General features: G+C 42.8%; 1 protein-coding gene across 7 annotated transcripts in view; it reads right to left on the bottom strand.

Annotated features, from left to right (window-relative positions):
- Nucleotides 1-13,057, bottom strand: part of Sh3d19 (SH3 domain containing 19) — a 159,797-nt gene that overhangs the window by 17,702 nt on the left and 129,038 nt on the right. For all 7 annotated transcript variants that reach the window (XM_006232783.4, XM_215597.11, XM_006232785.5 and 4 more), the window contains 4 exons: nt 10,212-10,319; nt 7,884-7,996; nt 3,077-3,138; nt 1,803-2,067 (listed from right to left, as the gene is read on the bottom strand). In XM_006232783.4, coding sequence (XP_006232845.1) covers nt 1,803-2,067; nt 3,077-3,138; nt 7,884-7,996; nt 10,212-10,319 — 548 coding nt within the window. The remainder of the gene's footprint in view (nt 1-1,802; nt 2,068-3,076; nt 3,139-7,883; nt 7,997-10,211; nt 10,320-13,057) is intronic.

The raw sequence follows: 13,057 nt of genomic DNA, 5'->3' as shown, positions 1-13,057 counted from the left end.
GCCTTACTGATGGCCTCCATTTGCCTCGTAGTCTTCCTGGTAGCCAGTGTCTGTCTGCTTGAAGCCCAAAGACTTCCTATTCCCTCAGTGGTCTGACCTTATGATGGTTTTTAGCCCCAGGGCTAAAGGGTTCTGTTCCGGCCTTGGTAGATTTTGACTGATGAGAAGTTTTAGGTAATATACACTTAAAACATGGAGAAGGAGGCTACCTGGGCCCCTGGATTACCCATGAGCAAAGACATAGAGCACAAGGAGGTGAGCTTATAAATCTGGGTTGAGGAGCATCACGCCTCCCACATCCCCACAACACCCTGGGGTTCCTAAGGCACATAGATTCCTAGTAGTAACTTAATGGGGGTGGTTGTGGATTTATAATGAAACATATCACTCTAAACAGACCATCATTTTTACTTATTGATTTCTTTGGATTACTTAAATAGTTTGTCATTACACAGAACCCCAAGTAAGCCTGGTCCCTCTTGAATAAACAGTTTTGGCATAGGATGGCCACAGGAAACAGAGAACATGCCACTAATTAACCCTGTATTCATGGTATGGGGGACTGTGGGCTCAGTGCCAGATTGTTCGGTATTAATGTCCTGGTTTTACCGCCAACTGGCTTAAATCTCTAACATGGTCTCATTTTCCTTATTTGTATAATGGGGATAAGAAAAGTATCTAATTTACAAGGTTAGTTTTGAATAGTGCCTAGCTAATAATTAGTTCTCGATACATACCAATTTCTATGTTACTTTATTTATTAAGTAGTCTATCCCAAAGACTATGCCCTGGGTTTGGGTAGTTAAAGTTTCATTAGTTTATACTTTATCTTGTGGGGAGGAGTGGGGAGATGAGGGAGAAAGGTTGGGGGAGAGGCAATGGGTTTCATTAATTTAAATGATTGTGAATATATTATCTGTTTTTAATCTGTCTATTCTCTTTTCAAAACAAGAATTTGCTTAAAGTAAAAAACACTTTCTGGCTTGAAGGGAGTACAGAATGGGATTAAATTACTAACTGCGGCTAAACACAGCACTGGCATACAACTATTTAAAATATAGAAATAGTTGTCCCTGCCCACTTATAAGTTAATTTTCATAAATCATCTCTGCCTGTCATTTGTGGGGTACACAGGCAAAAGTCAGTTGGTGAAAAACATCTAAAGAGACCAACATCAACATCCAACTAATCTCAATTACTGGTAAGGACTTTTAACTAGTAGCTAGTAAATGGGGTGTGATAATTATGCTAACAAAATGAAAAAAACTGTAAGAAAGTCCATTGATCTTAATAAATGCTCGATTTCTACTTCACTTAAAGGCGACTCGCTTACTGGGCAAAGCAACTGTAAAGTACAAGCTACACAGGGAGATGAGCCCCGGCATTGGTCACCCACGCCCATGGCGGATGCTCCTGGGGCAGCGAGGTAGAATTCCTATGGCCTGCTTCCCTGACCTGGGTGTTTCTGATTCTCGAAAACACAGGGATTTTTGTTGTTGTTTTTGTTTATTTGTTTCATGTGTATGAATGTTTGCTCACACGTATGTCAGTGCGTCACGTGTTAGGTATGGCTGTGAACTGCTATGTGGCGGCTGGGAATCAAACCGGGGTCCTCGGCATCTGCAGGAACGAGTGCTTTAAACTGCTGAGCCAGCATCTCCCCAGCTCCAGAAAACTGAGGCTCGAGGCAGCCTACTTCTCTAAAGCTTTCTGGGTCAGGGTCACTTTTAAAAAGAACTACAGGTCTTTCTTATCCTAGCAGAAAACCCTTAAGCACCAACATTTTAAAAGTCCAGGCTTACCATGTATTTCCTGTAGAGAGGGTGTCCTGGTTTGGGACGAGGGGGTAGCACCGGATCTTGGTTTTTAAAGACCTGACTCTTGGCTTTTGAGAGTCCAGATGCCAAGTGACACGGCTTTCTCTGAAGATCCATGTCGGAGGAGGAGCGGTTAAAAGGCAGATTCTTATTTGATGATTTGGTTGCAGAAAGTTTAGGGGGTGGGGGTCTCTCAGGGGCCCCTTTGGGGGGAGGCCTCCAAACTGGAATGACTTTTCCATGCACAGGTCTGAAAGGCAAGAGGGAGCCACGAGTCAGCATTTTGTTCTCATCTAGGTTCTGTTTCACACACACACACACACACACACACACACACACACACACACACACACACACACACAGCCTGTCGCAGGCATGAAGAGCTTTTCTGCTAGGGGAGATACAGTTTACTGAAACCTGCAGGGTGTGCTACTTTTGAGCAAATGACCGTTGCATTAAACATTGTATCAGAGGAAATAGTCCGATGCTCTGGCTTCCTCTTAGCTAGCACTGGAGATTCATTTGCTCAAGACAAACAGGCATTTACAGTCATGAGCGCTCTCAGGCCCCAACTGCTCCTGAACCCACTGACTATTTCAGGAAGCTAAGTACTGTCTGCCACTGTCTGAGACAAAAGCGTAGACAGGAGACGATATCAGGTGTATGTGCTTGGGTCATTTGCATAATTAGAAAAGGAACATCAAAATCCCCTAATGGGCCACATTATACATTACTATTAAAGCTCTTAATTTAGAAGAGCATAAAGTCCTAAAAAGGGAATAGGATAGTTACTAGTTTGAAAACCTTTTTCCTTATCTCTAAGTGGAAATAAACTTCGACATGGCAATGCCTTCGACATTTGTTCAAATGCCTCTAGAGCTCTGGGGATAGGCCAGCTGAGTTCCCTTCTGAGACGCTGAGAAACAGGCCTACCTTTCCTAACAGGAGGGAGTTTATGAGCAAGACTCCACAAGAAGAACTGTTTTAGTTTGGAAAGTTGTCTTATTTATTTGGAAAAAGTATCAAAGACTCACTCATGTTTGTGATCTGTAGGCTTTGGATCTTGTTAAAAGAAGAAAAGATCAGAGAGTCCCATAACCTGCTGTCACAAGCAGACTGTGGGCTGGCAGCCCGGGCAGAATCTTGAGTTTCTCTCCAAGGCGAGATCTAAGGCTCACAACCCTGCATATAGAAGGTAGTGGACAGGAGCCAGTCCTCCACAGTATTCAGTCCCTCCAACTTTCCCACATTTTACCTACCTTGGTGGCAACCTGGGGGGTCCTTGTACCAAGCTTCCTGATTCACTGGCTTGCTCCAGGTCCTACAAATGTCACAGAAGGCTTTTTAGTCAAGACAAACCCAAACTAAGAGTTTGTAAGAGGAACTGGGGTCAGCTTTTTGGGTGAGTCTCTAAGTAGAAAAGCTGTGAAGTTATGGAGAACAGCTTTACACATATACACATACACATACATATACATATAACAGTATTACACATACATATACATATAACAGTGTTACATATACACATACACATACACATACATATACATATAACAGTATTACACATACACATAAACATACATATACATATAACAGTATTACACATGTACACATACACATACATATACTATAACAGTATTACACATATACACATACATATACACCCTTGCTGGCTTAGAACTGTGTAGACCAGGCTGTCCTTGGACTCACAGAGATTCACCTGCCTCTGTGTCTACAGTGTTGGGATTATAAGCTTGGTCTCTTGTGCCCAGTCATAAAGCAATATTTTAAAAAAGGACTTTTTATGTGTATGACTGTTTTGCTTATATGTATGTTGGTGTCCTCAGAGGACAGAAGAGAGGGCTGGGTGCCCTAGATTTTCTTCTTTCCTGCCAGTTTGTTTGCTTCAACTTTAATATATGACATTTCTTTATCTCAATTATGGGAGAAAACAAACAGTCGTGAGTTTAAACCACAGAGAGTGAAGTGGATGGCTGTTTTGCTCCAAGAGTCAGATCTCATCTCCTTGCTGGATAGCTTCAAAACAAGCAGTGGGTTCTGAAGTATAGAAGTTGAAGACATTAAAAAGAACTGGAAAGGAAGACACAAGAGGAGAGACTGAAGGGGAGAAGAGATGGGGAGTTCTCCAGCTTGCAGGCGGGTTGCATGGGAGGCCAAGGCCTTTGTGTGGGGTGTGTATGCAGCAAGTGTGTGAAAGCACAGGACAGGCCTAGCTGGGCTCTGCAGACGAGAGGGTCTGGAGTGGGGAGGGGTGGATGGGAAGATGGGGTAGGGAAGCAGGGCTCTGCTGCTCTGTTTCATGGGTTTCCAGACTATGTCATAGCCAAACACTGGGAAATCATTTGTCTGTTGATTGAGAAACAGAAAAATCTCAAAGACCAAGCAGGCCTCTTTGTTCTTTTCTTTTATTTTCTTTTTCAGTTGAAACCTTCAAAGTATTTACCCCTAAGACCAACCTTCCCTTTTCCAGTCATTAAGACCCCAGCATATATCCAGGAAATACTGTCTCTAAGACTTTAAAGGGAATATTTTTCTAGCCCTTTAAAATTACTCTGCATTAACAGTCACTTAGTTATCGCTTAGGAATCTTTGGGCAAATTCAAACTATTTCATCCTCATAACAAATGAGTTAAAACTTCTTTCCACAATTTAAAAATTCCTGCTATTTATAACATCCCCTTAAATACCAAGTGATTAATCGTCAATAACTATGATAATTTAAACATGTTTCGATGTCTTAAAACCTCATTTTTTAAAAAACAAATTAAGCTTGCCCTTAAAACTTGGTTTCACTAATGAGTTCGGTTAATGTAGTGAAGCCAGCCACCAGCTCATAAACCCTGCAATATTCCAGAATATAACCCACGCCTTATAAACACGCTGCTGCCTGTAATTCTTCCTGACAGGGCTGCTCGGATAAAATGCGTGCCTTTCCTTGGCCACCTTTAAAATTAAAACAAACAAACTTTAGCAGGCAAGGAGAACTTTTTATTGATTTTCCTCAAAATTAGTTGTGGGTTATGCCTTAATAATTAAGGGAAATTTCAGCAACAAATATTAACGTGTAACTCTGACATGGAAGGGTATATATCATATAAATATAATCACATATTAACTGGGGCCTCCTGGGCCTAGGCTTGTGTTCTCTCTTTGTTTTCAACAAAGCTCTACCACAACTGAGCTACATCCATGTAGGTTTGTCGGATTTTTAAAATATCTTTCTGATCTCTCACTTTTAAGTTGGAACAAGAAAGGCAAATCCTGGAAGACACTGCTATACGTGACACCCTCCAACAGTGACAAGGTGGCCCCCGTTGCTGCAGTTGTCTTAGTGTTTGCTCAGTTTGGGTTGGTGCCCAGATTCTGCCAACAGTCCTCGGAGATTACTGACTAGAGTTTTCCCCTCTTCAGCATTCCACACACACTGTGAAGCCTTTCTATATGTTAGTTTTTCCCTAGTTCTGAGATCCCGGGAACTCTGGTGTCTGAGATGCTGGCCAAGTTCCTGGCAGGGGTGTTTTTCTGATCATAGTATTTCTATAGATGTCATCTTTGCACCATCTGCATTAGAATCATACTTTAATTTTGGAAAGACCCCCATCTCCACCACCCCACCCATTTCTTTTTAAGAGGGGACCTTGCAGTATAACACTGATGAGAGTAGAACTCACGACCCTCCTGTCTCAGCTTCTCCAGGTATTAGGGTAACAGGTGGATGTGACCGTACCTGGGGATTCTGGGTTTTGTGTCATTTTTAAAAAGGGAGATATTTCTCCTTCTCCTAAGACCACATGTGCATCATATAAAGGATCAGCTTTTATAAAGGACAACATTTCATTGGGGCTGGCTTACAGGTTCAAAGGTTCAGTCCACTATCAAAGTGGGGGCATGGCAGCACCCAGGCAGGCATGGCACTGGGTGAATCTGAGAGTTCTACACCTTCATCCAAAGGAAACCAGGAGCAGATTGTCTTCTAGGCAGCTATGAGGAGGGTCTCAAAATCCAACACCCTTGGGACACACTTCCTCCAACAAGGCCACACCTCCGAATAGTTCCAATCCCCGGGCCAAGCATATTCAAACCACCACAATGTGTGTGTTGGAAGTGTGGAGCATGTGTTGTAGGATCTGACACTCTCTCATAGAGCAGAGCTTGGTCAGCTTGTCTCGGGCTCATACACTTTTGTGCTGTGTCCCTGGATTCTGACATGGTCCATGCTGTATTTCCCACAGAGCTGGCAGATTTAGGGGAGCTTTGAGATAGCAAGGGAACACACAGCTCCAGGGGTCCCCGATGGTGCCCCAGAGCCATCACTTAAGTAACGGAGGTGAGGTTTGGCATCTGTAGCCACAGAGTTGATGGAAAGGTTCCTGGAGCTATGGGCAGGGGAAACAGCAGATGAGTTTCGTCCAGTGAAAAGGACAGTTGGGAAAGCCTGTCGATCCTCAGTCTGCGACACTGACACGTTCTACAGGGCTTCCCCCTCACCTCTGGACCTCATGGCGTCTGGTCTAAATAAACTCAGTTCTCAAAACAAATTTTTTAGGCACGTGTTTGACCCCAGTCTCTAGAAATCCTGCACAAACCACGGAGCTTATAATATGCTTTCTCACGGCCTTTCTTTCAGACTCGCTGTTACAATCTGTATGTATGAGCATACAGGCGGCCCCGGTGCCCTGTGACGGGTACAAGGCAGGCTTTCTTCCTGCTCATGTGAGGCTGGGATATAGTTATGGACACTAGGTAGTTAATGTATCAAATCCTGCTCTTTTTGGTTTTGTTTTTTTTAAAGCTTTATTTATTATTATACAGTGTTCTGTCTGCACATATGACTACAGGCCAGAAGAGGGCATCAGATCCCATTATAGATGGTTGTGAGCCACCATGTGGTTGCTGGGAGTTTAACTCAGGACCTCTGGAAGAGCAGTCAGTGCTCTTAACCGCTGAGCCATCTCTCCAGCCCCCAAAACCTGTTTCTTTTTTAAATGTAGGTGTCACTCTTGGACTGTGACACCCGGTGACAATCCCTGTGTTTCCATAGCGTGGCCAGTCACAGACCCCGTCACAGCTCTCCCTCAAGACTGTGTGTCTGCTCAGCACAGCTCCCTTCAGGGGCCTTTTGAGAGCGGGCGCCTGAGATCTTCGTGGATCTCAACAACCTTCCTCCATACGGGGTTGGAACCACAGTACAGTAGGGGCCCTACTATCTGCTTTTGGGCTTTCTTTGCCCAGTTTTAATAAAAATTTATTATCAAGTACTTTGAAGATACAAATGATCACTAAATTTTAATTCATTCTACAGAAGAATCTCATTAACTTGGTATTGCCTAATTTAATTTAATGTCTTTTTCAAAGAAATTTCTCTTCACTAGCTGATTAGACGGGTTTGTCTGTATGATGAACACAGTTAATGCACAGGGTAAGACTATTATAAAAATTGGACGGAATTGGTTTAAAGACTTTAAGAATTGATTTCCTTTGAAACAAGCTATAAAGAGCGCCCACCGGGAGGACATTTTTAAAAACCTACATGGGAATAGTATTAAGGTTGAAATATAAAACACATATATGAAAGGTATGTTAACAAATGCATAGGAAAACATTTTATTTCAAATATAAGTTTTTCTTAAATTTCAAAATTAAAAATAATTAGTTACTTTAAATTATTTTTTAAATAAAAATGAATTTGAATGTTTTAAACAAAATCCGACAATTTGACTAATCTATTTCTACAAATATTAAAGTTTCTGGAAGTTATAATAACTTCCTCATTATTACTATAGTATCACATAAAAGACAATGTCATTGTATTGGTACAGGAGAAATTATTTTATAACGGAGTACAATTAATGAATCCAATCCTTCTATAGAGACTTGTAAAATATCAAATATAACATTAAGTGAGCACATGAGGTTTAACAACTGGGTTCTAATAAGATATTTCTAAAAATCTAGCCAATGGTAAGATAATTTAAATAGTAACTGAACACTCAGAAGTGGTTCAGAACTCTGTCTTAGGCCTAACAACCCCTTGGTATCACTTACTGGGTTTCTAGTTCTGTCAGAGTTACTGAGCCTTCCAGACGCTACACTGTACGTATTTCCAACTGGCTTTTCGGCAGGAAGAGGAGGTGGGCTTTGTGGTTCCTCGTGTAAACCTAAGGAAAAGACAGAAGACAGAAGTCACCAGCAATGGTAGTCCAGGATTCCATACAATGAACTGACTGTCTGGGCTCTCTAGGAAAATGGCTGGCAGGAGAGAGATCCTCACCTAGAACCAGACAGTTTTGACCTCTGGAAAGTGAGTGAGCTAGCACCACACTACATGCTACAATAGTGGGAGAGCATTTGCTAAGAGCGATGACTCAGGCATTAACTTAGGCACTTCAAACAAAATCATCATCCCTGTGTTAGATCTGTCTGGTCTACTCATAGCTGGTACTATGGATGGCAATTTCGGTTTAAATCCTACATAAAAATAAAATTAAGTAAAAAAAAATTTTTTTTTGAAGCTTGCTCAGCTTTATGTTTCTTAAAGATTTACTTATTTTATGTATGTGAGTATACTGTCTTCAGACACACTAGAAGAGATCATTGGTTGCCATTACAAAGAGTTGTGAGCCACCCTGTGGTTGCTGGGAGTTGAACTCAGGACCTTTGGAAGAGCAGTGCTTTTAACCGCTGGGCCATCTCTCCAGCCCAAGAGGCTTGTTCTTTAGTTGTGCTAGCCACATGTGCAGCAGCCAGTTGCCACTGTGGGGAGAGAGGCTACACAGTGGGCAGCACGAATACACAACTGCGAGAGAATGTCATACTAGACAACATGCTACCCATGCTAGAGATACTGGAGTTATGAAAACTCAAAGTGAACTGTTTGATTAGTTAACGTCAGTAATTGCCAAGTTTGTTTGTTTGAACCAAAAGCCTGTGCTCATTCTAGTAAGACATGATCCTTAACAGGCAGAGTACCCAACCCTCGACAATTCACAAGTAACTAAATGTTTCTGATAATTTAGGTTAATGGCCATAATTAGCCTCAATTACCGAAACAATACTTTTATATCCAAACCACACATGCATCTCAGTAATACTCCAAACTTACTTTAAAGAAAGAAAATGGAGATGATTAGATTTAATTATTGCCAGATAATTAAAGTCTGTGTGTAGGAATACTTCTTGAGGGGAATGACTGTAACATATTGCAGGAGGCTAAAGCCGCCTTTTACGCTGTCTGGTGTAGCCACTGAAAGTACACAGGCACTCTCATTTGTTCAAAAGAATACTTGCAATTTCTAGCTGCAGTGAATAGCCGCTAACATGAAGAAGGTCTGTCGGGTTCCTAAAGTCAAGCGTATGTATGCTTCTACACTCTCAGGGCACTCCAGCCCTGACACGTGCTGTGTTCGGAGGAATCAGCCGGACCTCCTGTCAGACAGACAAAGACAATGGCATCTCTGGGCCAGGCAAGAAAAGCTCTGAGGCCATGAATGAAACCAGAGGCCTCTGGGAAGCTGAGTGCCAATTCTCAGCAATGCCAGGAACTGCTCCAGAACTCACAGATTTTCTTTTCTTCCTTAGTCTCTTGGAGCCTAGGCTGGACTGAAAACTGTGTAGCCAGGGATAACCTTGATCTCCTGATCCTCTTGTCATAACTTTCTGAGTGCTAGGATTACAGTTGTGCACCATCTCTCCCTGTTTTACACACTTCCAGGAATTGAACCCAGGACTTCCAGCACACTAGGTGATCACTCTACCAACAGAGTCACAGTTCCAGCCCTAAATGTCACATTTTTGAGGTATAATTAAAGCTGATATAAAATTTCATTTGCTGTGTGTTTAAACAAATCAATTAAGGACGTACAAAAAAAATCTAGAGTTCTACTAATCTTAAAATGATGTTTACTTTGCAATTTAGTCGTTCTGAGAAGTATAATTGTTAGATGTCTCTAACGCTTGTGTGCAGTTCTTTGAACAGTTCACACATGTGAAGACTGAGATGACTGGAACAGTGCACCCCGGATAGACATATATTACCTCATCTGCTGTTCCTTTCACCTCTTCCCCAACATCTTTACTAGCGGCACTGATATGGGATAGTATGATTGTTCCCAGATATTCGGTCTCTTACTTTCTTTTTTTTTTTTTTGTCTCTTACTTTCTTTGTCTAAAATCAGCCTTAAAGAAAGACAGAACACAAGTTTTTGGTGATAATTCTCCAAAGAATTGGGAGAGAAGACCTTGCTCCAGGATGTCCATGACTAGGAATAACAAACAGCAGGTTACACGTAATTTCTAAAGCAGACATTGGCAAGTTAATTCAGATTTCTCCTAGGCTCTTGGAGGAGTAAATTAGGAACATAGAGAAGAGCTTACATTTTCCTGGTTTGGCTGGGATTCTTATTACAGTAGGCTTCCTGGTGGGCACCGGCTGAACCGCTCTTTCTTTTGTTGCTTCTGTTTTTGTGGGGAGCTGAAAGGGATCTAATGAAAAACATAGTTTATTTTGCATGTTTTAGTTAACACAGATTCAAACAAAAAAGCCTCATTCATAATTTAAGAGTCATATTTCTCACGCCCCAGGGAAAACTATTCATGGATAAACAAAATCTCAGTTTGCAGAGACAAAAACAAAGTTGGAGCTCATAAAAGGAAATAATTTAGTACCCCGTAAATAATTCATATGGCTTTCTTCCTCTCTGATGAGAGAGATCCAGGACAATCCTGAATTATGTAGAAGCTAGCTTTCAGGGGAGTGTAATCATTTCATAAATGTCTGCCTGCAAATGAGGGGCATCTGTAACATGCAATCTCTCCAAACAGCCACGCCCCAGCCCCCAGGAGGGCTCTGCTCTTCACCCCTGTGTAAGACTGAGATGCTCGCCCCTGGCTCACCAGCAGCTCCTCCTCCCCTCACACGACCTGACCCTGGAACTAAGCTGCTTTAGATCAGTTTAGTGACGCTACATAATGTGGAAGTAAAAAGGGTTTTATTCCAAAAATAAATCATCTCCCTTCAGATATCTAACTCTGGGGCAAAGATATACGACTTAGTATTTCTCCATCTTCATTAATTTATCTTAAGTAAGTCAGATATGCCTAGGGTAAGTATTTTAAACCAAAACGTAACTATAGGCCTATTTTTATTAAACAGAAAGAAATTAATGTTAATGCAAATGCTTTTTTCATTATTTTAGAAATCTGACTATAAAAATGTTTGCATGTGGCTTAGTACTTAAGAGGACTTGTTGCTCTTGGAGAGGATCTGAGCTTCGTTTCCGGCACCCGTATCAGGCCTGTAACTCCAATCCCAGGGGACGAATTGGTCCCCTCTTTTGGTCTCCATTGGTTCTGGGCACATAATGTGATTATATAAATACGTATGGAGGCATTCCCCCAATATAAATAACATTTAAAAATGTTTGCAAGCATGGTATATGCGTGTGTGTCTCGGTGTGTGTGTGTATGTATATATGTGTGTGTACATATATTTACACACACACACACTAACATGCGCATGCACACGGAGCTCTGGTTCACATGCACATGTTACAGCGATCAGAAGAGGATGCCTGCCTGGTAACCTGCTCTACGACTCTTACCCCTTGGAGGCAGGGTATTTTACTGAATCTGGAGCTGGCTGTTTTTTTGGCTAGGGTGACTGGCCAGTGAGCTCTGGCGACCTATCTTGACCCCCTTTATGCTGAGGTTGCAGATGCACAGGCCCACACTTGGACTCTCTGTGATGCTGTGGATCCAAACTCAGGCCCTCCGTCTGTGCAGCAAGCACTCACTGAACCGCCTCCCCGCTCCTGTGTGTTTCTTTTTGAATGCTGGGAACCCAAAGCTTGGGAAATAGGTCAGTTGGTAAAAGGCTTGTCATGCAAACATGGGGACCTGGTTTAATCCCTAGAATCCATGTAAAAAGCTTTGTGCAATAAGGGAACAGAGACAAGAGGGTCCTTGGTGTTGGCTGGCAAGCTGATACAGCAGAAAGGGGTAGCTCTGGGCTCAGTGAGATACCCTGTTTAAGGAAAAAAGGGGGGAGAGCAACAGAGGAAGACATTTGATACCAGCCTCCGGACTCTACACGCACACAAGTGTGTGCACCACACAGACACAGTCACTCTCTCTTCCCACAAAGTTAACTTGAAAAAAAAAAAGGGAGACCTGAAAATAAACAGAATGGTAAAAATAAAGTGGTATGCTCTCCCTCCCCTGCCTCTGTGCTGCCCCTTTGGCCCGCTGGAACCTAGAACCTCTGCCTCCCTTCCAACCCTTAACCCTCAGCAACCCCTCAGCGGTTCCGTCCCCTGTTTTAGTATCTCTCACAGATCTGTTCTCTGCTCGAAAAGGACTAACTAAAATAATCAAGGCTAATCAAGTTCAGTGTGGTCAACCTTTCATATTTCCTGCTGTAACTGCTGCTTCTGGTATCTCTAATATGTTGGTTACTGGTACAGTTTTTGGGTAAAGATGCTTGCTGGGTGAGTTTGGAAGGAGAAGAAAGTGTTGAGCATGAATGCCTAAGATTGGATTCTGCGCCAATGTCACCTATCCATTCTCACATTCTAGAGTTAGAGTAGGTGTGTGCAGGACAAGGGCATGGGGGAAAGGCTTGTCCACAGGTACTGAGGAGGCTGATACAGGAACATCCAAATCCAGCTTGCAGGGGAGGCCAACTTTAGGAAACCCTGCCTCTAATCCTGCACTCTCTAGAGGGCGTATCTCAACAGTCCTGTCAAAGGGTCAGCCATCTTGTCTTAAGCTCAAGCACCTCCTCCCCCTCCTCCTCCCCCTCCTCCTCCTCCTCCCCCTCCTCCTACTCCTCCTCCTCCCCCTCCCCCCCCTCCTCCTCCCCCGCCTCCTCCTAAGATTTATTTATTTTATGTATGTGAATACACTGTTGATGTCTTCAGACAAACCAGAAGAGGGCATCAGATCCCATTACAGATGGTTGTGAGCCACCAGTGGTTGCTGGGAATTGAACTCAGGACCTCTGGAAGAGCAGTCAGTGCTCTTAACCTCTGAGCCATCTCTCCAGCCCAAATTCCTTCCTCTTGGTTTTCCTGTCACTAGCTCCTCTTAAATAATTGACCCAGTCATGTGCAATTACTTTGCTCTGCATGCCGGGGTGAAAAACTGTTACACTGTTGCAGATGGGCAGGCCCGGTGTGCTGATGGCCCCAGCTGTGCTCACTGAGTCAGGAGGCCATCTGCCT

This window comes from Rattus norvegicus, chromosome 2, assembly GCF_036323735.1.
Source record: "Rattus norvegicus strain BN/NHsdMcwi chromosome 2, GRCr8, whole genome shotgun sequence".
Classification (NCBI taxonomy): Eukaryota; Metazoa; Chordata; class Mammalia; order Rodentia; family Muridae; genus Rattus; species Rattus norvegicus.
The sequence above is the reverse complement of the archived record's forward strand: the minus strand, read 5'-3'. Positions and strand labels throughout refer to the sequence as shown.